The sequence below is a fragment of the Mesoplodon mirus genome (assembly GCF_964341445.2).
Source record: "Mesoplodon mirus genome assembly, chromosome: 12".
In the NCBI taxonomy this organism is placed as follows: domain Eukaryota; kingdom Metazoa; phylum Chordata; class Mammalia; order Artiodactyla; family Ziphiidae; genus Mesoplodon; species Mesoplodon mirus.
The window spans coordinates 98,740,162-98,766,583 of record NC_138988.1 but is presented as its reverse complement, the minus strand read 5'-3'; the positions used below and the strand labels follow the sequence as shown (position 1 = coordinate 98,766,583).

General features: G+C 44.4%; 1 protein-coding gene across 8 annotated transcripts in view; it reads left to right on the top strand.

Moving 5' to 3' along the window:
• The window catches only part of GCNT2 (glucosaminyl (N-acetyl) transferase 2 (I blood group)), a 128,296-nt gene that overhangs the window by 42,967 nt on the left and 58,907 nt on the right, over positions 1-26,422 (top strand). For 2 of the 8 annotated variants that reach the window (XM_082638865.1, XM_082638860.1), the window contains exon 1: positions 23,469-26,378. The exons of 4 other annotated variants lie outside the window; for them this stretch is intronic. In XM_082638865.1, the coding sequence (XP_082494991.1) occupies positions 25,460-26,378 (919 nt within the window). In that variant the 5' untranslated portion in view covers positions 23,469-25,459. Of the gene's footprint in view, positions 1-1,407; positions 4,666-23,468; positions 26,379-26,422 lie in introns of those variants that run through there. 2 more of the 8 variants (XM_082638866.1, XM_082638867.1) reach the window with 2 other exon arrangements.

Below are 26,422 nucleotides of genomic sequence, written 5' to 3'. Positions count from 1 at the left end.
CTTGCTGTGGGTCGTGTTGTCACTGTACATTGAGCAACCCTTTTCTCATTCCAGGCCACTTCCTGGGCTGTGGCTGACCTCTGTGTAGACGCACTGCCCTCCATTGAGGCCCCAGACCATTCAGGTCAGGTGTGGCCAGGGTGGCAGTGTCAAAACGCAAAACAAAACATGGTCTCCTCATACACAGTAAGGCCCTTCGGCCATGACAGGTCCTCTGGAAGCCTCTTGGAAGATGAGAATTCCTGGGTGGTCCACTCAAGCGAAGGGGCCCATGAGGACAGAAGTGTTATACAAAGAGAGTTCACAAGGGCCTTGAAAGATACTGCCCAACAGACTTCACCAGCTATTGTGAAATGAGGGTTCCTCCCCACTTCTCCTCCCTCCATCTTTCCCCCACTTTCCCCCCAACTCTCTCCTCCCCAGTTCCATTCATTAATCCCATCTACAACAAGATGGCCACATTTTAGTTTCTCATCTGACTCAGCTGTGGCTGACTTCCAACTGGAGAAAAGATCCTTTTACCGGCCAGACATTCAAGTTCACTGCCTCTTACTTCCCTTATGAGTTATGCATCATGTGTCCCTCCAGGCTGCATGGCTCTCCTGTGACAGGGGCTTGCCAGACGTTCAAGTTCACTGCCTCCTACTCCCCTTATGAGTTATGCATCATGCGCCCCTCCAGGCTGCATGGCTCTGCCTGTGACAGGGTCTTTCAGTGGGCATGCTTCATTCATCATGTGGTCTGTGGATTTAAAGATTTCAAAACTGACCAGTGGTTTCTGCCCCACTTGCTACAAAGGAATATTTCTGATATGATTCCGTGGTAGCTTATTTCAAATTCATATTAATGAATGAATGAGAAAAGAGCCTTTCCTCCTTTCTCATTCTGAAAAAATCTCAGAAAAAAAAATCTGAGAGCAGGCTTTGTTGGAGATGGGAGGAAAAAGGAATGCCAAGATATCTGATAGGGGGCTTCCCTGGTGGCGCAGTGGTTGAGAATCTGCCTGCTAATGCAGGGGACACGGGTTCGAGCCCTGGTCTGGGAGGATCCCACATGCCGCGGAGCAACTAGGCCCGTGAGCCACGACTACTGAGCCTGCGCGTCTGGAGCCTGTGCTCCGCAACAAGAGGCCGCGATACTGAGAGGCCCGCGCACCGCAATGAAGAGTGGCCCCCGCTTGCCACAACTAGAGAAAGCCCTCGCACAGAAATGAAGACGCGACACAGCAAAAATAAATAAATTAATTAATAAAAACTCCTACCCCCAACATCTTCTTTAAAAAAAAAAAATAATTAAAAATAAAAATAAAAAAAGATATCTGATAGGGAAGGAATAGAGAAAAGAAGAAAATTGGAGATTGTGGGCTTGGAAGACAGATTCTACTTGCCTCTCATTTTTCCCCCCCAGGAACCAGACTATGGACCAGCCCTTCTGGAATTCTCTGTCTTGTATGTACCCATGTGCCCTTGAAAGGGGAGGCTTGTTGAGTCTCTGCTATAGGGTCCATACTGGCCGGACTCTCTGTCATTATTGGAGGCTGGCTAGTTGCTTTAGTCCCTTTATACATACAGATGCAGTGCTGAGGTGCCGAATGCTGGAAACTTGAGAGGAGGGAGGAAGAACAGATCTAAATAAAGCTGCTTCTGGGAACTCGTAGTCGTGGCCCCAGGGATTTGGCTGGGATCTTGCTATGTCCAGAGGGAATTTATGTTTCTCAAACACATCATGCTCACAGAGTTTCCAGGATCACTGGGTGTGTGTGCAGACTTGCAGGGGAAGGAAATTTGGGGGATAAGTTTTACTATTAGCTTGAACAATCTCTGTTTTTGTATCTGCTAGAAATACTGACTTTTGTCAACTGCATAGGAAAGGAAATCAGTGAGTTGGGATATCTGTGAGTTCTTTTTCAAGGAAATACCATCTCTCCTCAAAACAATTAAAAATAGAACTACCATACGATCCAGCAATCCCACTGCTGGGTATTTATCCAAAGAAAACAAAAATGCTAATTCAAAAACATGTATCATGGGCTTCCCTGGTGGCGCAGTGGTTGGGAGTCCGCCTGCCGATGCAGGGGATGCGGGTTCGTGCCCTGGTCCGGGAAGATCCCATGTGCTGCAGAGTGGCTGGGTCCGTAAGCCATGGTCGCTAAGCCTGCGCGTCCGGAGCCTGTGCTCCGCAACGGGAGAGGCCACAACAGGGAGAGGCCCGCGTACCGCAAAAACAAACAAACAAAAAACATATCAGTATATAACCCTGTGTTCATTTCTGCATTATTTAGTATAGCCAAGATATGGAAACAACCTAAGTGCCCATCAGTAGATGAATGGATAAAGAAGATGTGGTATAGACACACGCACACGCACACACACACAGGAATATTACTCAGCCATAAAGAAGAATGAAATCTTTCCATTTGTGACAACATGGGTGGACCTAGAGAGTATTATGCTAAGTGAAATGAGTCAAATAAAGAAAGAAAAATACCATATGATTTCACTTATATGTGGAATCTAAAAAACAAAACAAATGAAAAAACAACAAAACAGAGTTGTAGATACAGAGAACAAACAGGTGGTTGCCAGAGTGGGGGAGGTTGGGGGATGGAGAGAAATATGTGAGGGAGATTAAGAGGTACAAACTTCCAGTTGCAAAGATAAATGAGTCGCGGGTATGAAACGTACAGCATGGGGAACAGAGTCAATAATACCGTAATATCTTTGCATGGTGACAGATGGTAACCAGACGTATCGTGGGGATTATTTTGAAATGTGTAGAAATAGCAAATTACTGTGCTGTGTAACACGAACTAACATAGGTCAATTATACTTCAAAAACAAACAAACTCATAGTAAAAGAGATCAGATCTGTGGTTACATGGGGGTGGAAATTGGATGAAGGCAGTCAAAAGATACAAACTTCCATTTATAAGATAAATATGGGATGTAACCTACGTCATAATTAATATAATGAACACTGCTGTATGTTCTATATGAAAGTTCTTAGAGTAAATCCTAAGCATTCTCATCACAAGGAAAAAGTATTTTTTCTTTTTCTTTTGTATCTATATGATGGAGATTCACTAAACTTATTGCAGTCATCGGTTTCATGATGTATATAAGTCGAATTATTATGCCACATGCCTTACACTTACACAGTGCTGTGTGTCAATTCTATCTCAATAAAGACTTTTAAAATATCAAATTAATATTAAAATGTCATTAGTTTAATGAAAATATTATTAATACTTCATATTCAGAAATAACATTTCTTCCTATGGTGACCTATCTTAATTTCATACTAAGGAAGCTAAAAGGAGATTGAAGACAAAAAAAATAATAATAGGAATTAGGCCCAACTGAACTAAAATCAGTGGTCACCAGTTGAATGCATTTCAGGTTTAAGCAACTGTAGAGTGTTTTTGACAAATGACCTAAATAAAGATCTGTTTACTCTGCAGCGTCAGACGGCGGCTCCCAATTTGCTGGGGGGATTTAAAAGCAGTCCTGGCTCTGCCACCTGCAGTCTGTATAACTTTGGGCAAGATGTTTAATTTCTCTGAGCCTGATTCATCGTCAAAATATCTCCTTGTCAGGGGACTTCCCTGGTGGCACAGTGGATAAGACTCTGTGCTCCCATCACAGGGGGCCCAGGTTCGATCCCTGGTCGGGGAACTAGATCCCATATGCATGCCGCAACTAAGAGTCCGCATGCCACAACTAAGGAGCCCACCTGCTGCAACTAAGACCTGGCGCAAGCAAATAAATAAATAAATATTTTGGGGGGGTACAAATTGTACCCCATCCCATTGTCGGAACTCATTAAATGTTCAAAGAGAGGGGGAACAGATGAACTTCTTTGATGTGGATTGTTGAAGTTTTCGTGTTACAATTTTAAAACTTCTGTGTGCGATCAAAAAAAAAAAAGAAAAGAGAAGAAGAACCTTTGGTTTTGAAGGTACAGGGATAATTTTTTGCTAAAAACTGGATATGTGGCCCACAGAGGTTACCCCTCAGCTGCTGCTTTTCTTAGCAACATCACATGCCTAGAGCCTTAAGTGGCTGGTTTCTCTTTCCTCTTATTAGGAAGCAGCACCCTGTGATGAGTTGAGAGCCTCTGAACTCTGCCAGGCTTCTGTCATCCTAACAATCTAGAAGACAAATGGTCTGCAGGCCCTTGCTCATGCTGTTCCCTTGTTCTGAAATGCTCTTTGCCTCTGCTGCTCACCGTGGCTTGTTCTCCAGATCTAGCTGAGATGTCACGTGCTTCCTTAGAGACGCTTCTCTGCTCTTCCCCTGCCAGAAGCAGCCGCCCTGCCCACCCACTTTACTCCTACTTCGGTCACAGAGCCACTTCCATCGCATCTTAACTGGGTGCGTGGGTCCTGGTCGCCCTCAGCCCCGCTTCCGTGCCTCATCCCCATCTCCTGTACCCCAAAAGTGAGAATGTGAACTGGATGATTGGCACCAGGACCTAGACTTTTGGCTTGGCCAGAAGTTGAGTGGCCAAAGCAGAATGTTGAATGAGGAGCCAATGAATGGGAGAGAAAAGAGTATGATTCTGCTTCCCTCCTTTTTAAGAAAATTTTTTAAATTAATTAATTTATTTATTTTTGGCTGCGTTGGGTCTTGGTTGCTGCGCACGGGCTTTCTCTAGTTGCGGTGAGCGGGGGCTACTCTTTGTTGTGGTGTACAGGCTTCTCACTGCAGTGGCTTCTCTTGTTGCAGAGCATAGGCATGCAGGCTTCAGTAGTTGTGGCACGTGGGCTCAGTAGTTGTGGCTCGTGGGCTCAGTAGTTGTGGCACACGGGCTTAGTTGCTCCACGGCATGTGGGAATCTTCCCGGACCAGGGCTCGAACCCGTGTCCCCTGCATTGGCAGGCGGATTCTTAACCACTGCACCACCAGGGAAGCCCTCTGCTTCTCTTAAACACGATATTTTCCCCAAATGAAGGAAATTCTCCTGCAGTTTTGCAGAAAGTTTATTTTGTTATTTTCAGTTCTATTTCAGCCTCTAAGCAGGCCTGGGGGCAGGAATCCTGCCCCCTACTTCCTTTTCCAAAGGGCAGGCATCCTTACCACCTATGCTAAATCCATCAGAAAACTTTGGGAGTGTGGGTGGGTCTGCAGGAGTTAGGGGTCATCTGATTGCTGAGGTCAGCATACATCACCGTCTTCATGCATTTGGGGGATTGAAGCTGTCTTAGCTCAGGGCTAGAAAAGTAAAATCAACAATTAAGGGAATTTGCCAGTCACTTTGACCCTGAGAAGCTCTGATTTTAAATATTCAGAAAATGTAAAGTGCTTTATTTTGCTACCACTTGAATTCCGTGTATAATTGCTAAGAAGACTGCTTGGCCTTTCAGCCAGTTTTTCCCCTAGGCCTTTCTTTGCCTAGAGAAATCCTGATTATCTTTGAGGGCCCAGCTGAACTGTACTGAGCTCTGTGAAATCTCTGACCTCGTACCTCTGACCTCAGGCAGAGTTAGTCCTCTGTGTTCTTTTTTCCTCCCTGGTAGCCCTTATCTTCTTCTGAGGGTTTATTGATGTTTCAGTATCTCTGGAAACCCGACAGAGTGCAGAGTCCTGGAGAGACAGAGTGAGATTTCTATCTTTGTGAGCCTCAACTCACACACAGTGCTGGGCGTCAGACTGAATTTGATTCCCCTATGTTGCTACTATAAAATAAGCGTGGTGTTGAGACAGGTTAAAAGAATGACAGAGGGCTTCCCTGGTGGCGCAGTGGTTGAGAGTCCGCCTGCTGATGCAGGGCACACGGGTTCGTGCCCCGGTCCGGGAAGATCCCACATGCCGTGGAGCGGCTGGGCCCATGAGCCATGGCCGCTGAGCCTGCGCGTCCGGAGCCTGTGCTCCGCAATGGGAGAGGCCACAACAGTGAGAGGCCCAGGTACCGCAAAAAAAAAAAAAAAAAGAATGACAGAGCCCTTGAGGACACGACATAAACTGGTTAGAACCAACTAAGCCCAAGATGGTATAAGATTCGACTTCCAGTGGACCTTGAACCTCATTGTAATGCATCAGCTAAATGACACACCCACAGGCGCCATGACAGTTCCCAGAACAACCATAAAAGGCCAAAAAATGGGTGGTGACCCAATGCCTGGAAATCTCCGCCCCTTCCCCAAAATAGTTGGAATAATCCTCCCACTCATTAGCCTATGAAATTACCCATCCCATAAAAACTAACAACCCCTTACCTTACCCTGGGGCCTCTCGCCTATGGAGTGTGTATCTCTTTGAAAAAATCTGCTTTCACTGTACTTCCGCTCGCTCTTGAATTCCTTCCTGCACGAAGCCAAGGTCCCTCACTTGGCAGCCCCGTCCCAGGGACTCGCCTGTGACCCCGGGATGTGACCGTCCTCTCTCGCCCCATTTTTTTTCTTCCTGCAACAGTGTTGCTTTCATGCAAACCCAAAAGTCTTCTACTGCCCAAATCACTGTCAGCTGACAATCAATCCAGGTCTAGTCACTACAAAAGAAGGCAGGTACATCACCATCATATGAGTTCTTTTCAGTCTCAGGCACTGGACAAACTTCCTTTTTTCCTCTAAGTTTACAACTTTATTGAAGTATAATTTATACACCGCAGAATTGAGGTATGTAATTCAGGTATATAAATCACATACCGTTAAACACCTGTTTCAAGTACAAAATTCAATGATTTTTAGTATATTTACAGGTGCACTGCCATTACCCCAATTTAATTTAGAATACTTTTATCACCTGCAGAAGAAACCTCACACCCGTTTACAACCCTTTGTTTTCTGTTTTCGTAGATTTGCCTTTTCTGGACATTTCATATAAATCAAGCCATATATATGTTTTTTCATGTCTAGCTTCTTCCACTTAATGTAATGATTTTGAGGTTTATCCAGGTTGTAGCATGAATCAGTACTTCACTCCTTTATACAGATGACTACTATTCTGTTATGTGGGTAGATCACATTTTGCTTATCCGTTCGTCTGTTGTCAAGCTTTTGGGTGGTTTCTACTCCTCGGCCATTACGAATAAGGCTGCTGTCAACAGTCCTGGGCAAGTCCTTGTATAGACACATGTTTTCATTTCTCCTGGGTAGATTCTAAAAGTAAAATTGCTGGTCCAGGGACTTCCCTGTTGGTCCAGTGGTCAAGACTCTGCGCTTCCACTGGAGGGGGCACGGGTTCGATCCCTGGTCGAGGAACTAAGATCCCACGTGCTTGCCAAAAAATAAAAAAATTGAAAAAATTAAAAAAAAATGGTTGGTCCATATGGTAACTCTATGTTTAACATTTTGAGGAACTGCCAAGCTGGTTTCCAAAGCAGGTGCACCATTTTGCATTCCCACCAGCAGTGTACGAGGGTTCCAATTTCTTCACATCCTTGCCAACACTCATTATTGCCTGTCTTTTTATTTTACCCATTCTAGTGGGTGTGCAGTGGTATCTCCTGTGGTTTGGTTTGCATTTCCCTAATAAGCAATGATGTGGAACATCTTTTCATGTGCTTGTTGGCCTTTGGTCTATCTTCTTGGAAGAGGACTAAGGGCCTTTTGGACATTGTTTCTTTGAGCCTTGGTATTGTTTCAATCTCTGTTTTATAGATGAGGAAGCCGAGGTACCGAGAGTTTGTGTTACTTTCCCATAGATGCCCAACTCATAAGTGCCGAAGACACTTGAGTTTGTTTTGAAGACTGGATGGATTAAAAGATGAAATTGTCCAACATTGAATTAAGGACACACTGCATGGCTAAAAAGTTAATTCAGGTTTCTTCCTCCTGAATCCTTTGACTAAGCAATTAGCTAAGACACTTAAAACATAAAGCAACCCATTTAATCAAGATAATGTCCTAATAGGTAGTTACTGAAATTTGACGCTTTTCTGTGGTTTTATGCAAACCATAATTCCTCCTCCTTTGAAGAATCAAATGGCTACGATTCACTCCTGTCTAAAAAACCTTATTTGCTCTCTCCAGCCTATGACCTTTTTCTCCCAGCTCTTTAACAGTGAGATGAAGGGTTTGTGCTGGAGTCCCAGTTAGTGTTTTTGTGGCTTTTACCTTTTGTTTCTTCCATTTCACAAGATTTGCCCCTTGGCCGCAGTCTCCATTTGTATGTGTGTGCATTGGTCTGTGCTAACTATACTTGACCACCTAGAAACTTAGGAGGGGGTCGTTTAAATGCACACCACTTTGCTGCTTCGAAGACTATTTCTTGTGTTACCAAGCTTGACAAATTTAGGGCAGGGTCTGACAGAGTTTCACAAGCATTTGTTTTTATCTCTGAGGATCGATAAATGTGTGTCTCTAGTTTTGTCCTTATTAGGAATGAAGTGAATTTCAAATTCCTATAATCTTTGCAATCCTAACTGACCTCCTTCTAACCATGGTGAAAAATCATAACAATTTTTATAGAAGGTAAATCAGCCACCCTGGTAGAATTTTCCATTCGAATACTAAGCTGTGCACAGCTGTTTTTAGCTGCTCTTTGTGACTTTACAGGGCTCAGTCCTGAGCCCTGTAAAGTCACAAGGCTTCGGTCTTATCAATCAGGCAAAAGAAAGTCACAAGGCTTCGGTCTTGTCAATCAGGCAAAAGCTAGGTGTGGAGTAGCTTTCTAACTTCAAAGCCATAAAAGGGAAGGTTAAGATAGGAGGGGAAGTGAAATTAAGGACAAGGCAGGATTGGGAATAAAATTAATTGCAACAGGGCTTCCCTGGTGGCGCAGTGGTTAAGAATCCGCCTGCCTATGCAGGGGACATGGGTTCGAGCCCTGGTCCGGGAAGATCCCCCATGCTGCAGAGCAACTAAGCCCGTGCGCCACAACTACTGAGCCTGTGCTCTAGAACCCGCGAGGCACAACTACTGAGCCCACACGCCTAGAGCCCGTGCTCCACAACAAGAGAAGCCACTGCCATGAGAAGCACGTGCACCACAAGGAAGGGCAACCTCCGCTCGCCGCAACTAGAGAAAGCTCGTGCGCGGCAACGAAGACCCAACGCAGCCAAAAATAAATAAATAAATAAATAAACATTAAACACACACAAATTAAACGCAACAATAGGTCACTACTGACAAGACGTGGATCCTGAGAATAGAAACGTGGAGTTGTTCTGAAGGTCCCAGGGCCCTGCACAGCCTCATTCTGAGTGCAGCTACAAACGGCTCCATCTTTTCCAGAAGTGTACGGAGTGCTTTAGGTTTGTTCCCAAACTGCTTCCTGTAATGGCAGCCTCTTTCCTTGTTATACTTTCTGTGCATTGCTGAGCTTCCCAGCTGTGTCTGTGCATGCTGATCTCCTGGGCGAGGCTACAAATTGGCTACATGGTGATCCGGGCAGCATGTATGGCATACAAGGCCCACGGCAGCTGGGGACCCTTGGCCAGACACCTGTAGATGAGAGAACTTTGTTCTTTTTTTTTTTTTTTTAATGGGTGCCAGACAAATGACTGTCTTCTATGTGCCCTGGTGTGAAAACTGTTGAAAAAATTACTTCCTTAATATACCACCCTACATTAAAAACCAGATTTCAAAAACTCAGAGGGGCAAAGTTTCTATTTGGTCAGAAAAAGTGGGGAAGAGCTGACTCTGGTCATGATCTTGAAGTAGAATTGCTGTCCTGTGTTAATTCTGTAGACTGGGGCTATTTCCGCATCCTAGACAGCTCCAACACTGGCCCTGTTTTGTTGATGCAGGTAATATAAATTTTGTCTAAAGAAGAAATTCTCCAGAACAAAGGTTTTCTCAAGGGGACAGCAGAAGGACAATACTGATGCTTCATTTGGCTGTCATTTAATACCTCTCAGAAATCCTGAGGGAGGTAGATATTATTATCTCCAATTTGTGGATGAGAAAACCAAGGCTATCCAAGGTAAAATGACTTAATCTAGGTTTGTTTGACCCCTAATTCATGACCAGTCTAATCCATCAGGCTGCCTTTTAGGAGTTCTGTGGCTTAAGTAATGTACTTAATGAAAATACTACTCCTTGAATATCTAGGAAATGTTTGAAGAGCTTCATGAGTTTTCAACCTTTTATTTTAAACTAATTTAAAAATTACTTACTTATAATACTTACGTACTTATTAGAATAGTATAAAGAGCTCTCCTATACCCTTCACTTACGCTCCCCAACCCATAACATTCCACCATATTTGCCTTATTCCTTTCTTCCTCTCTCTCTCACATTTATGCTTTTCCTGAACCGTTTGCAAATTACCTCTTACTATTTCAAAGTGTATTTCCTAACAACAAAGAGGCTCTCCTGTATAGTATCATACCATAATACAACTGGAAGTTCGGATCTTAACAAACGGCACCGCGAAACAGAGGAAAGCTTCAAGTGAGCTTTATTAGGGGGCGCTCCCGGGCGAGGTTCACTGGTCGGAGAGAAAGGGGCCAGAGAAGTCGCACCCGGGCGAGGGTTGGGCAAGATTTTATAGGGGAGGAAGGGAAAGGGGTGTGGTGAATCTGGGAGGGCGCAGGGTATTCCTTATCTGGTGGTCTCTTCGGGTATCGTGGCACTATCTGGTGCTGGTTACATCAGTTTTGGGACCGCTAGTCCCGCCCCTCGAAAGGCGGGAAGGCTGGGCCGAGTGGAAGGTCCCCAGGTCAGTTCCTGGAACTGGGTGGTCCAGAAAGCCTCCAGGTCAGTTTCTGGAACGGGGTGGTCCGGAGAGTTTCGGTCTGATGCAACCTGTGAATCTGATTGCGTTCCCCTGCCTCGGGCCAGTTGGCCTTACAACAACCATCAAGTGCTACAGCATTACTCTTTAATCCACAGGCCCTATTCCAGTATCACCAGTTGTATTAATAATGTCCTTCATAAATCTAAGACCTGAGTAAGGATCTCGAGCTACACGTAGCTGTCATATTTCTTTAGGCTCCTCCAGTTTAGAACTATTTCTCAGTCTGTCTGTCTTTCAAGATCTTATAAATTTGGAAGAGTGCAGGTCTGATGTGTCCTCATGATTAGATTCAAGTTCTGCCTTTGGGCAAATATGTCAGAGAAGTAACGCTGTGGAAGCATGAAATGTTGATTTGTTCTGATGGTGGTGATTTTTAAAAATTAATTAATTAATTAATTAATTAATTAATTAATTAAGGCTGTGCCGGATCTTAGTTGAGGTATGCAGACTTTTTAAAAATATTTATTTATTTATTTATGGCTGTGTTGGATCTTAGTTGCTGCGCGGGCTTTCTCTAGTTGCAGTGAGCGGGGGCTACTCTTTGTTGCGGTGCATGGGCTTCTCATTGCAGTGGCTTCTCTTGTGTGGAGCACCGGCTTTAGGCGCAAGGGCTTCAGTAGTTGTGGCACGCGGGCTCAGTAATTGTGGCTCTCAGGCTCGAGAGCACAGGCTAAGTAGTTGTGGCGCACAGGCTTAGTTGCTCAGCAGCACGTGGGATCTTCCCGGACCAGGGCTTGAACCCGTGTCCCCTGCATTAGCAGGCAGATTCTTAACCACTGAGCCACCTGGGAAGTCCCCATGTGGACTTCTTCGTTGCGGCATGCATGTGGGATCTAGTTCCCCGACCAAGGATTAAACCTGGGTCCCCTGCATTGGAAGCACAGAGTCTTACCCACTGGACCACCAGGGAAGTCCCTATAGTGGTGATGTTAACTTTGACCCTTGGTTAAAATAGTGCTTGCCAATGTCTCATCTCTAAAGTAAATTCCTAAGTATTTTGAATTGATACTAATAACTGATACATATTTTGCAGGAGAAACTTTGAAACTATGTAGATATCCTGTTCTTCAAACGTTCACACCCCAGTTATATCATCCACTGATGGTTCTTGCCAGACTCTATTACTCTGTCAGTTGCCAAATCCCTGCTTCTATATTGATTAGTTGGCTTTCATCTATAATGTCGAGCTTTCTCATCTCTCCATGTGTTTGTTTGTTTGTTTATTTATATTCCCATGGACATGGATTCCCATTTTATTCAATGGGTTATAATCCATTACTAGTTTTACTTATTTTGCTATTCAGAGTGTTCCAGACTTGACCAGTGCGGCCCCTTCAAGTTGGCTTCTTCAACACACCCCTGTCATTCTTCGAGCACTTCTTGACTTTCTGGGACAAGGAGACCTTCCAAGCTAATCTTGTACTTAACCTGCCCCAGCTTTGGAGTCAGCCGTTTTCTCCAAAGAACCCTGGCTCTATTTAGTAGAGACTGGTATTTAGAAACCAAGATCTGGTCACGCAAGGGTATTATGACTTCTGTGCCCTTTCAGGGTTCAGAGTTAGAATAAAATTATATATGTACGTGTATACACAATATCTATATACACATGTGACACACACATACACACTCACACACGTGCATTCTATAGCACCTACTCCAGGAACTTCCCTGGCGGTCCAGAGGTTAAGACTCCACGCTTCCACTGCAGGGGCCATGGGTTCGATCCCTGGTTGGGGAGCTAAGATCCTGCAAGCCCCGTGGCACATCCAAAAATAAATAAATAAACAAACAGTCATACCTTATTAAAAAAATTAAAAAAATAAAACACATACTCAAACTCATTCACACATTATCTCATACCTTCACACACACATGCCTATCTATCCATCTCTCTATTTATATGTTAAAAACCATAAGGAATTCCCTGGTGGTCCAGTGGTTAGGAGTTGGCCCTTTCACTGCCATGGTCCAGGTTCAATCCAGGGTCAGGGAACTATCCTGCAAACCACGTGGTGAGGCCAAAAAAAAAAAAAGTAATCCACAAATTCACACGATCTCCAATTCCAATCCAACAACAAAGGCTTTATTCCTTTATTCTCCGTTTCCTTCCGCAGAAATGAGGAACCTGGCTCCCATTAACCTCAGTATATTCACTTATTTTCTCCATCCCACTCTGTGTAACTAGGCTTTCCCACAGTGCTTAGCTGAAGTCCTGGCTCTGGGACATGGTGGTCCCACCTCCACCAACTGTAGCCTTGGCCCCTGGGAAGAGAAGGAGCTCGGAATGAATTTTTATTTATTTTATTTTATTATTATTTTTTTTGCGGTACGCGGGCCTCTCACTGTTGTGGCCTCTCCAGTTGCGGAGCACAGGCTCCGGACGCGCAGGCTCAGCGGCCATGGCTCATGGGCCCAGCCGCTCTGCGGCATGTGGGATCCTCCCAGACCGGGGCCCGAACCCGTGTCCCCTGAATCGGCAGGTGGACTCTCAACCACTACGCCACCAGGGAAGCCCGGAATGAATTTTTATATACCCTTATAAATCTGTTTTTATTGGGAAGCAGTTCAATATGTAAATATATAAATTCAGAGCTCGGCTCTAATGCTGCCTGACTTCCTGAGGTTGGGTAATATGCTGGGCCTTTCTAAGTCTCACTTGCTCTTCTGTAAAATGGTGATAATAATTTTGCCTACTTCACAGAGGTGTTGTGAACCTTAAAGGATCATCTACATGGCAATTGGTGAATTGTTCTCTGCAAAAAGAGAAGAGATAAGGATGGTTCACAAGGGCTCTGTCCCTTGAGATTATTTCCAGGTGCCTGGTTAATTATTATCAGTTCAAGGATCTGGCTTGAGAAACCCAGTTTGGCCCAGGGCCAGTTATTCCCCTGGATCAGGTCAAAACCTGCAGAAATGTGATCACCTGAAGAGGGAGGTGGAATTTGGAATTACAACATGAACCGAAGGAAAAGATTTGTCCAGATGGTTTTCTGAGCGATAAAGAAGCTGGAAGGAAAGGAAAATAAATTTCATAGTGCTTCAGGCCCAGGTGCATTCTCAGCACATGCTGATGGACTGAATGTGAGAGAAAGAAAAAGAAGGCTGGAGAAAGAAAGTCACGTGTCTTAGTGAAGGTGAAAACGGCTCTCCTTATTTCTCATGGTTCGACTATGAAGCAGATCTGGGTGCTGACACCTAGACGTCCCTGAACCTGCCTGAAGGGCACGGGATGGCACAGTGACTAACAGCACGCACGCTGGAGCAAAGCTGCTCACGCTCGAGTGCTGGGTTAGCCTCTGCTAGCGCAGTGACCCTGGGCTGGGAGGGGAGGTCACTGTGAGACCAGTGACCTTCTGAGTTGAGACTCAGAATTTCCTCATTGAGCAAGAAGGGGTGAGAGCCCCTGATGCCAGCTACCAGCTGTGTCATTCACACTTCTTTGTACCCTGTTTTTTTTTTTAAACCCCACATTTGTTTATTTATTTTATTTTTTTGGCTGTGTTGGGTCTTCGTTTCTGTGCGAGGGCTTTCAGGGCTTTCTCTAGTTGCGGCAAGCGGGGTCCACTCTTTACCGCGGTGCGTGGGCCTCTCACTATCGCGGCCTCTCTTGTTGCGGAACACAGGCTCCAGACGCGCAGGTTCAGTAGTTGTGCCTCACGGGCCTAGTTGCTCCACGGCACGTGGGATCTTCCCAGACCAGGGCTCGAACCCGTGTCCCCTGCATTGGCAGGCGGATTCTCAACCACTGCGCCACCAGGGAAGCCCCGTGGTGGTACCCTGTTTTAACATACATTCTGCTTGTCCATGCAGGTGCCCCCTCCATCGTTGTCTAATCTATAATTTTTTTTTTTTTTGGCCACTCCGTGCAGCTCATGGGATCTTAGTTCCCCGACCAGGGATTGAACCTGCACCCTCAGCAGTGAAAGCGTGGAGTCCTAACAACTAGACCGCCAGGGAATTCTCATCCTTATCTAATGTAGCTTATAAGTGCCTTAATGCTGGCACTCAGTTTTGTGTTGATGAGCACAAGGGGTTTTTAAATTCACTTCTGACCTCCTGTTCTGTTTCCTCTTGACTCCCTTTCTGCTGGGCATTGCCCACTGGTAGGAAGGAGAGGTCGTTGGGTCATGGCTAAGGGTGGCTGGTGTCAGGAGCCGGAGTGGAAACAGCCTTGGTCTGCTTAGGGAAGAAGTGATGTGGGCTCTGGTATGTGGTCCTGCAGAGTATTTGATTAGAAGTGATAACCATAAATACTAGTTATTCCAGAAAGACACCTGATCCCCATTCACCTGGGAGACTCCGCTGGAAGAATATTTTTGGGAGAAGAACTTTGACTCATTATTTATTCATTCATTCATTCATTTCTGGTGAGATTATATAACATAGAAAGTGCACATATCATTAGGGTTCAGAATGATGCAGTTTCACAAACTAGGCACACCCATGCAACCAGCATCAAGACACAGAAATAACCAGCATCCCAGTCGCTACCCTGATGTCTGACAGCATAGATATTTTTACCTGTTTTTGTCCTTTATAGAAATGGAAATATACAGCATGTGCTTTTTCTGTCTGCCTTTTTTTGCTCAGTGTTATGTTTGTGAGATTCCTTTTTTGGTTGTTGCAGGCAGTTCTACTGATTCATTCTCATTGCTATGCAGAGAGAAGGAGGTGTGTGCGGTTGGGGAGGGGGGATGACTTTGCCCCCCAGGGAACATTTGGCGATATCTGGAGACATTACTGGTTGCCACACCTTGGGGAGAGGGGGCAAGGGGTGCTACTGCATCTAGTGAGTAGAGGCCAGGGATGCTTCTAAACATCCTACGGTGCACAGGACGGCCCCCCCAAACAAGGCATATTCAGCCTAAAATGCCAGTAGTGCCAAGGTAGAGAAACCCTGCTGTATAACAACCGTTGGTGGGCATTTGGGTCTATCATGAACACGGCTGCAGTGAATGTTGAGCTATGCGTCCTTTGATAAACATGTACACAAATAGCTGGGAATGGAATTGCTTGGGGAGAGGATATGTCTGTCTGTGCTCAGCCTGAGTAGATACTGCCAGTTTTCCAGAGTGGTCCCAATTCCCGCTTCCACCAGGAGTGCATGCATGTTCTGGTTGCTCTGCGTCTGCACCGATATACGGTATTTTCTGACTTTTTCTCATTATTTAAAAAAGTTTGTATCCTTCTCCTGCACCCTCCTCCATTTCAGCTTATGGCACACTAGATACTCAAAACATCACTGTTTGTCGGTAAATAGTCCTAATCTATATTTTGTGAAAGACTGGGATTATGCACAGGTGTGCACACTGTATACAGTAAATTAGAAAATGCATTTGGGGCAGGATGACCTGCAACTAGGGTTTCTCTTATTTAAATAACAGCAACTAGCACCTTTCTGTATATCCATTTTCTGCCATTCTTCCTAAAAGTACCAATTAACTTTCCAAAGGAAATCTTATTCAAGAGATCCGATTATCCACCATTTGAATTCATGTTTATTAAGTATTTCCAAATTATACAGTATTGTTTATCCTGAAATATTGGTTGTTTTGTTTTGTTTACAGTATATTGTTTAGTCCTAGGGAAACAGATCAGGTGGGGTCATTGAGGAAAAAAAAATCATAGAATTTTGGCATCTGATCTGTTGGTTCTCAAACTTTTCGTCTCAAGACTTTGTTAGAAATGGAAATGATTGAATTCCACCTAAAACTAACTGATGTCTTGCGGCAGGGGCCCTGCAACCTGTATTTTAACAACCCTCCATGTAATGAGATGTCAAACAGAAGTTTGCAAACTTTTGACCTAGACTATCCTTAACCTCAAGTCACAGGCACACCAGTTTGGCTTTTGGAAACAAGTGTTTTGCTGAAACAATGAGTCAGTTCTTCCAAGGTTAAGTAATTAATTTCCACAGGTGAATTCAGTGTTAAGTTTCATCCTGAAATGTTAATTGGCTGTGACTTTTGTGGGATGATTGATTGTTCATTTTCTAAGCCCCCCAATTTCAGGCTGTTCATAGTACTAATGGCTACATTTCTGCCACTAAAAGGTTGCCTCCTACCTGCACAGGCTTTGACATTTGCCTCTGGGGATTTGTGTAGACTGTCTTTTGCAAATATTTGCTTAGCATCCTTTAGCATGAAGGAACTGTTTCCATGACACCTTTGTTCCATCAAAATCAGATGCAGATCACTTCAGCTCACACTACCATGATATGATCTGGTCCCACGCCTCCTGGACCTGCCACCTAGGCCTTGAAAATTCTGTTAAACTTCTTACCCCCTCTGAGATGAGAATTTGAAATCATGCTTTGGGTCTGTAATCTAGATAGCAACTTCTCCTGTTGCTAATTAGATGAACGGGATAGAAAATAAAATGGGTCCCAGGAGAAGGTGGATTTTCCCCAGTGAACCCCCTTGGAGGCCTCCTCAATTATGGGAGAATTGTTGTTTTAGTGAAAGATGTGCTTCAGAAATATCTTCTTCTTCTCCTTAGCGTCATAATCATTACTGATAGGTAGATAGATAGATAGATAGATAGACAGATAGATAGATATAGACAAATAAATAAAAGGCTTAATTTACAAACCATTTAGCCACCCAGAACAGAATAACTTAACCGGTTGTCCAAAGTGGATTCGATTATCACCTTTCTTTACTTTCTTGCGAAATACTCTTAGTTCTAGGGGAAAAAAATAAATCTCTATAGGGACTTCTTTGGTGGCGAAGTGGATAAGACTCCGCGCTCCCAATGCAGGGCGCCCAGGTTCGACCCCACATGCCTATCGCAACTAAGACCCAGTGCAACCAAATAAATAAATAAATATAAAAAATAAGAATAAAAAAATAAATCCCTATATTTTATAATTAAGGAGTGAATTCCTGAGTCATTTGACCTGCTTCAGTAACAATGCAAGCCACACAAAAATGACCTTCCAAAGAACAGCCATCAGTGAGACCAAGAAATGATACCATCTCACCTCATTTTTTTTTTTTTTGGAGTTATGAAATTTTTTTTTAAAATTAAATCAGTTATACATATACATATGTTCCCATATCCCCTCCCTTTTGCGTCTCCCTCCCACCCTCCCTATCCCACCCCTCCAGGCGGTCACAAAGCACCGAGCTGATCTCCCTATGCTATGAGGCTGTTTCCCACTAGCTATCTACCTTACGTTTGGTAGTGTATATATGTCCATGCCGCTCTTTCACTTTGTCACAGCTTACCCTTCCCCCTCCCCATATCCTCAAGTCCATTCTTTAGTAGGTCTGTGTCTTTATTCCTGTCTTACCCCTATGTTCTTCATGACATTTTTTTTCTTAAATTCCATATATATGTGTCAGCATACAGTATTTGTCTTTCTCTTTCTGACTTACTTCACTCTGTATGACAGACTCTAGGTCCATCCACCTCATTACAAATAGCTCAATTTCGTTTCTTTTTATGGCTGAGTAATATTCCATTGTATATATGTGCCACATCTTCTTTACCCATTCATCCAATGATGGACACTTAGGTTGTTTCCATCTCCGGGCTACTGTAAATAGGGCTGCTATGAACATTTTGGTACATGTCTCTTTTTGAATTATGGTTTTCTCAGGGTGTATGCCCAGTAGTGGGATTGCTGGGTCCTATGGTAGTTCTATTTGTAGTTTTTTAAGGAACCTCCATACCGTTCTCCATAGCGGCTGTACCAATTCCCATTCCCACCAGCAGTGCACATCTCACCTCATTTACCTGACCCTTTCTGCTGATATAACTTCACCTCTCCATGCCACGTCAACAAAAACTTCATCAGACCCAGTCCTTTTGGTGCCCTTTTCATTATTTTAACATGATAAATCTAGCTTTTGCTCAAGCCTGTGTTTCCTCAGTTTCTTCCTCAACTCCAGGATAGCAGTTAATTGAGAATGGAAAAACAAGTCCCAGAACAATTATGAAGGTATAATGAAGTTTGCATTAGTACATGCGATTAAACCAAGGAAGGATGCGTGAGGAATTATGAATAGAATTCAGTGTTGATGTGGCACATTTATAGTTAGGCCTTTGCACAGGCGTGTGCCAGGGGGAAGAGAGGAAAAAAGCACTATTTGTACCGTAAAAATCACACCTCCAGGTACCTAGAAATCAGCTTAAAAGAAAAGAATCCTGGGGACTTCCCTGCGGTCCAGTGGTTAGGACTCTGTGCTTCCACTGCAGGGGCACGGGTTCAGTCCCTGGTCAGGGAACTAAGATCCCCACATGCTGCATGGTGTGGCCAAAAAGAAAAAAGAAAAAAATCACGGATGGCTCTCCTAGCCTATGCTGTTCTAACATATAAATTAAAAGTGGGCAAACATGGGTTTCAACATTCCTTCTTCCATATCTGAAAATCGCACTTTCAAATGCCCAGATGATTCTGGACCCATTCCCGAGCGTTGAACACACCGCATGCCAGGCCCTGGCTCAGCTGGTGAGCTGTGGGAAGGACAGGGGCAAAAGTCCTTACTCTCACCCTCGAAACATGCCTGGTACTTTGAGGTGGTTCACTGACTGGAAGGTTTTTATCTGCTGCCACGTCAAAGAAGTTCTAGATTTACAACCCTCCCTGGGAAATTTCTCCACATTGGGCTCTCTTGTTTTTGTGTTCTTGCTCACTCTTGTAATTTCTCCAACTGAAATGTCTTCTCAGTGTCTGTGTTTCACCACCAGAAGCCCTTTCTAACCACCCTGCCTCCAACGGAACTGTTACTCCTCTCTGAGTTCCTGTCACATTTGGTGGACATCCTCTTGTTTGGAACTGAGCCATAGGCTTTCTTGTTTTGTTGGTTATCTTTTCAGCTGTATATATTTTGAATCATAGGGAAGGTACACGCTCCTACAGGATAGGGGCCATACCTCATACTGCCTGGATTCCATCACTGCTGCTTAGTGATTCGCCTTACAACAGACTGAATTGTAGCTCATTTTAAAAAGCTGGAAGGGACCAGGGAGAACATCCTTTATAAAGAGGAAGTGAGTAGGGGCCCAAGAGCACATAATCGGCTAAAGGTAGAAAAGTGACCAGAACCCAGGCTTCCTCGTTTTTGCACCATGCCCTGTTAGTAATCGTGGGCGTTAATGACACACAAGACAAAGCACGTCTTGCATGGTTTCCTCCAGAAATTTGATTAAAAGTTGTGTTTTTTAAAATGTCATTTAATCTATCTGGTCAATCAATCTGGTCAGAGTTTTTGTTTGTCAGAAAAAAAGATACCCGGGCTTCCCTGGTGGTGCAGTGGTTGAGAGTCCGCCTGCCAATGCAGGGGCGCAGGTTCGTGCCCCTGTCTGGGAAGATCCCACATGCCGTGGAGCGGCTGGGCCCATGAGCCATGGCCGCTGAGCCTGCGCGTCCGGAGCCTGTGCGCCGCAACGGGAGAGGCCACAACAGTGAGAGGCCCGCGTACCGCAAAAAAAGAAAAAAAAAAGAAAAAAAAGGAAAAGAAAAAAGATACCCGTTGCTCTGTTCCCAATTCCAGTTAAAAGAACATTTATCCATGAGCACCTGGAACCATGGGGGATGTGGACTCCATTCATTCAACACATTTAAAAATAAATAAATGTCATAAATAAGGCAACAAACGTATTTCTCATTACTAGTTTGAAGGAGTGGAAGAATAATAATACAAAGTAGACTTTCTACTAATTCCCAGTCCATTAATTCCTTAGTGACCTTGGGACTTTAAATCTTTCCCCTATCTTTATTTCTTTATTTAAGAAAAAACTCAAACAATGCAGTATCTGATGTCCTGTGAATATCTACAGGACTAAAGCCTCGACTGTAAGAGCCTTCGAACTGTTTCTAGGACATGTAGTTAACTGAGGCATAACGAGCACATTTATCTCCTAGTTTAAGAGGCTTTACTTCCTCATTTTTGCACCATGCCCTGTTAGTAATCGTGGGCGTTAATGACACAAAAGACAAAGCACATCTTGCATGGTCTCCTCCAGAAACTTGATTAGAAGTTGTGGTTTTTTGTTTTTTGCGGTACGTGGGCGTCTCACTGTCGTGGCCTCTCCCGTTGCGGTGCACAGGCTCCGGACGTGCAGGCTCAGTGGCCACAGCTCACGGTCCCAGCCGCTCCGCGGCATGTGGGATCTTCCCGGACCGGGCCACGAACCCACGTCCCCTGCATCGGCAGGCGGACTCGCAACCACTGCGCCACCAGGGAAGCCCAAAAGTTGTGTTTTTTTAATGTCATTTAATCTATCTAGTCAGTAGAAATACTACTACTATTATTATCATTGACGTGTGCCTTATGCGTTTACCGGCTGATGTGTAATTTCCACCATGATTTATTTTGCTCTTGTTCCTCCTCCGGTTGGCACTTGTTGCCCGGGAGCTCCTCGACCTAACATCTTAGGTGGTGCTCCTTTGGCAACAAGTTGAAGTCCAAGTTTTTCATCACAACATGCAAGATCTTTTATGACATATTCCTTACGACCAGCTGCTGCCTTCCTCAAGGGTGTGACTTAGCCTGGCAGGCAGCGGACTTCACGTGCCTCTCCCTCAGCTCACCCTTCTGTAGGCCTTCCAGAGTCAGGCGAGTGCTACCTTGCCCCTTGCCACAGAAAGCCTAGGGATGCTGAGGCTTGCCTTTCCCCCTTTGACTATTTCTTTATTTCACCGAGATTCCGAGTCTTCCAGTATTTCACAAAAAGAATACCCTCTTCATTTTGGAGCTGTGCTCTAGATAGTGTCATAATTGGAAAAATTCTTTTTTTTAAGTTGCAGTATAGTTGATTTACAATGTTTCATGTGTACAGCAAAGTGATTCAGTTATACATAAACATATATTTATCGATTCTTTTTCAGACTATTTTCCATTATAGGTTATTACAAGATATTGAATATAGTTCCATGTGCTGTACAGTAGATCTTTGTTGATTATCTATATATTAGTGTGTATATGTTAATTCCCAAACTCCTAATTTATCCTTCCCCCTCCTTTCGCCTTTGATAACCACAAGTTTGTTTTCTTTGTCTATTTCTGTTTTGTAAATAAGTTCATTTGTATCCTTTTTTCTTTAGATTTCACATATAAGTGATATCATATGATATATGTCTTTGTCTGACTTACTTCACTTAGTACGATAATCTCTAGGTCCATCCACATTGCTGTAAGTGGTATTATTTCATCTTTTTTGTGGCACAGTAATATTCCAGTGTGTGTGTGTGTGTGTGTGTGTGTGTGTGTGTGTGTGTGTCTGTGTATACCACATCTTCTTTATCCATTCATCTGTCAATGGACATTTAGGTTGCTTCCATGTATGTCTTGGCTATTGTAAATAGTGCTGCTATGAACATTGGGGGTACATGTACCTTTTCAAATTAGAGGTTTTGTCTTTTCCAGATATCTGCCCAAGAGTGGGGTTACAGATCATATGGTAACTCTATTTTTGGTTTTTTAAGAAACTTGCCTACTGTTCTCCACAGTGGCTGCACCAATTTACATTCCCACCATCAGTGTAGGAGGTTTCCTGGAAAAATTATTAAATAATGTAAAAAACAATAAAGCCTTCTGAATGGAAGAAAGAGCAAGCTTTTAAGGCGGCCCCGGAAAGGGTAAACATGTCTAGCCTGATTAATTGTCTAGTTCGGGAATAACTGCTTCCAAAGTGAGCCAAAGGTGCGTCAGTCTTGTCCTGGCCTGCAGTCACGGGCAGGTAGGGAAGACTGAGCTGTTCAGTCTCAGCAGCAAAAAAATGCCTGGTGTCTGTGCTGGAAAAGCAGGTCACATGGCCTATTAGGAAGGAAAGGGAACAGGTAACGGCCTTCCCTTCTTACAAGTGGTTTTTAAAAAAGTTCTCCTGTAGGCATTTTTCAATACCCAAGGACAGCCAAAAGGGCAGACAGGAAAAAGAGCCACATTTTCAACACTCACACAGTGCCGTTTTAAATAACGTACTGAATACCAAACAAATAGGATGAAAGTTCCCCATTTGGCTAATGTCTGTATTTCTCAATATAGTAACATTATTCACATCAGTGCCTAAGCCTGTATACATCTGAACCCCTTTGTTGTTGGCCAGTTGGAAATAATAATGTAAACAGACTCTGTTGGCCTCATTGTCATGTACCTGAACACTTTGTCAAACTGCAAATTTTAAAAATATTTTAATATTCACTCTAAGCCAAAAAGTCTTTGCCAAACTAGGTACTGAAATTACTCTCTGTTGTCTTGAAATAGGATAGACTATAACCTGATATTTAAAGGTATTATTTGGGAAAAAAAGAAGCTTGGGATTGAATTTTCCATTCTCATTCATTATCATATTTTCAGATTCATTCTCTTTGATCTGCTCCATGGGAACACTAAGAATTAGATTGATCTGCTCTGTCCAGATAAGGGCTCCATTTACTTTTTTCCACTTTGCATAAAAAGCCAAAGGTGGGTTCTAGGTAGAGTTTATTTGTGATGGGTCTTAGAGAATGAGGAGAATTTAGTAAGCGAGAGAGAAAAATAATGTACAAGCTGGAATAATGAAAAATGGGAGCAATAAAAGCTAGAATGAAAACCTACTGTGGTTCAGGAGGTGATGTGTCATTCAGTTGAAAAGCAGGGTGCATTGAATCAAGGGGGCTTAGCGTTGGTTTTCCTACCTCTGCTGAAAACAATGAATAAGCATATTGTTCTATTAATGTCATTAATAGCAGGGTAGAGACTTTTCAAAAAGGAGGAGAGAAAGGACATTCAAGGACATTTTTTCTTCATGCGGGGGTGGGGGGTGGGGGCTCAGTCTCTGATAGTGAGTTACTGCTACAGGGTGGAGGCTCAGAGGGGTTACATTCACCTCAAAGGGGAGGTGAAACGGGAAGGCATGAAGTAGTTGTATGGGTATGTTAGAAGCCATCATAAATAAAATATGTTGATCTGTATTAAAGAAAAAGCTGGTTGGAAAAATAAAAGGTTGAAGATGAGAACCTTGTAAGTTAAAGAGCTTCATGCTCTTCAGCCAAAACTCTGCTATTTACAAATAGGGGCAAACAATATTCGTTCCCTAGGTGATTTGACAGGCTTAATCGGGCAGGTATAAAGCACTTCTCTTGAGTATTAGATGATGTTCTCTGCGTAGTGAAGACCTGAATGCGCTCTAGGTGCCCTTATCCGAACATCATTTGTGCCAGGATTCGAGTGCTTTCCGGTGAAGTTTTAAGGTCTCATCTAAATCAGGGGATGTAGCTTGGCATTTGTTCATTGGACCCCAACATCCTGTTACCAAATCAAACTCAGGGCCGCTCTCCGGCGGGCAGTAAGGCCAATCTAATGACACCGGGTTGTGGTGAAGGAAAGTGCAGCATTTATTGCAAAGATGCCAATACAGAGAGGATGGGTGGCTCGTGTTCTAAAACCCCGACGGTTTGGGGGGGGAGTATTTAATGGGCAGAATTTGGGGTGAGGGCCACAGGGCTTGTGACTTTGTTCCGATTGGCTGGTGGCGAGCTAGCAGGGCGGTGCTCCAGGGATCTTGCCCTCAGCCTGAAGTTACCATCCTCCACCTGGGTGGAGGCCTTAGTTCCCGCAGAAGAACTCAAAGATACTGTTGTGTGTATCCCTTGAGGAGGAACCAGGACCCTGCCCCAAGGCTGCAGTATTGTTTCTAGGCTGTTCCTCCCTTGTTTCTGCATCCACGCCCTTCCCTGATTAGCAACTGTTTGAATCTGCTCTTGGGAGCTCAGGGGACGTCCAGGAGCCTGAAGGAAGCCTATTTCCTACAAACAAGAAACGGGGGGCACGGAAAGAATTTGTACCAGGGAGGACCCCACAGGGTCCTGCTCCGTTTCAATCCTTCTGATAAACACCACGGTGGGAGGAGAGGGGCTGTCACGACATAATCTCAAAGTCACAGGACCCAGAGCCTGGCACTTTCAGATCCCCTAGGACTGGAACCCCGGTGAGCTCTTGTTTTAGAAAAGAGAGTGCCGGGGGAACTTCCCTGGCGGTCCCGTGCTTAAGACTCCGCGCTTCCACTGCAGGGGCTTCGGGTTCAATCCTCGGTCCGGGAACTAGGATCCCGCATGCCTCGCGGTAGGGCCAAAAAAAAGAAAAAGAAAAAGAGTAGGGCGGGGCTAGAAAGCATTACAAAAGAGCCCGGTTGATGAGGTTTTTTTAAAATTTTCGATCTCGTCACTTCAGTCATTTTTTCACTAAAGCGGCATATTTGAGAACGGAGGCAACATTATATACCCCGTGGAGTGGGCTCGAAGAGTCGAGGGACCAGGCTGTGGATCGTCGCCACGAGCAACAAGGGTGTGGGGGCGGGGGGAGTACCGCAGCCTATCGGATGAGTAGCAGGAAACGGCACGCCTGCCAGGACGCATCATTTCAACTTTCGTTCTTACTGTATTGATTCTCTGAATGACAGTAACAAGAGGGGGAAAAACCCCTTCGGAAATGAAGGAAAAGAGATCTGAGAAACTAAATCTGCAGGGGAAAAGGAGACTAAAACCAGAGTTCTAGTGAAACAGCCAGCCGTTGGGAGCTGGGAGCCAGAGGGAGGGAAAAAGGCTGGGCTTAAGCAACCTGCTACCGGGATGTAGACAAAGGCGGTTTGAACGGCAGAGAACGAGGCGGGATATCAGCATGGGGTGTGCGCCAGCCGCCGGATTCCCGGGATGAAACCGGATGAATTCACAGTGTCTCCTTCAGGGCACGAATTGCTGGAGTATGCACCAAAATAAGAACTCAGAGAAAAAAGTAAGTTTGGGAGAGGACTTAGATTTTGACGGTCTTTGAAATCTCCTCTTGGAGGCAATGCCTTCATTGATGCGTTACCTCTTTATAGTTTCTGTCTCTTGTGTAATCATTTTTATCGTGTTCTACGTGTTCAATTTTGGGGGCGAGCAAGGCTTCCAGAGGCTAAATAACTCGGACACTTTGATGCTGAGTCAAGTTTGCATATCCTTTATCAGCGGCAAAACACCTTTCCTCTGGAGAAACAAACTCATGATCTATGAGACGTCTTCTTGCAAGGAATACCTGACTCAAAGCCACTACATCACGGCGCCGTTATCTAAAGAAGAAGCTGAATTTCCTTTGGCATATATCATGGTCATCCATCACAATTTCGACACCTTTGCAAGGCTCTTCAGAGCTATTTACATGCCTCAGAATATCTACTGTGTTCACGTGGATGAGAAAGCGACTGTTGAATTTAAAGATGCAGTGGAGCAATTACTGAGCTGCTTCCCAAATGCTTTTCTGGCTTCCAAGATGGAACCCGTGGTCTATGGTGGCATTTCCAGGCTCCAGGCTGACCTGCACTGCATCAAAGATCTTGCAGCCTTGGAGGTTCCGTGGAAGTACGCCATCAACACCTGTGGGCAAGATTTCCCCCTGAAAACCAACAGGGAGATCGTTCGGTATCTGAAAGGATTTAAAGGGAAAAACATCACCCCAGGCGTGCTGCCTCCGGCTCACGCAATTGGACGGACTAAATATGTCCACCGAGAGCACCTGGGCAAAGAGCTTTCCTATGTGATAAGAACCACAGCACTGAAACCGCCTCCTCCCCACAATCTCACCATTTACTTTGGTTCTGCCTACGTTGCCCTGTCAAGAGAGTTTACCAACTTCGTTCTCCATGACCCTCGGGCTCTTGACTTGCTCCAGTGGTCCAAAGACACCTTCAGTCCGGATGAGCATTTCTGGGTGACGCTCAATAGGATTCCAGGTATGTGGGATTTCCTATTTCACGTGAAGGCAACGTGCCATTCT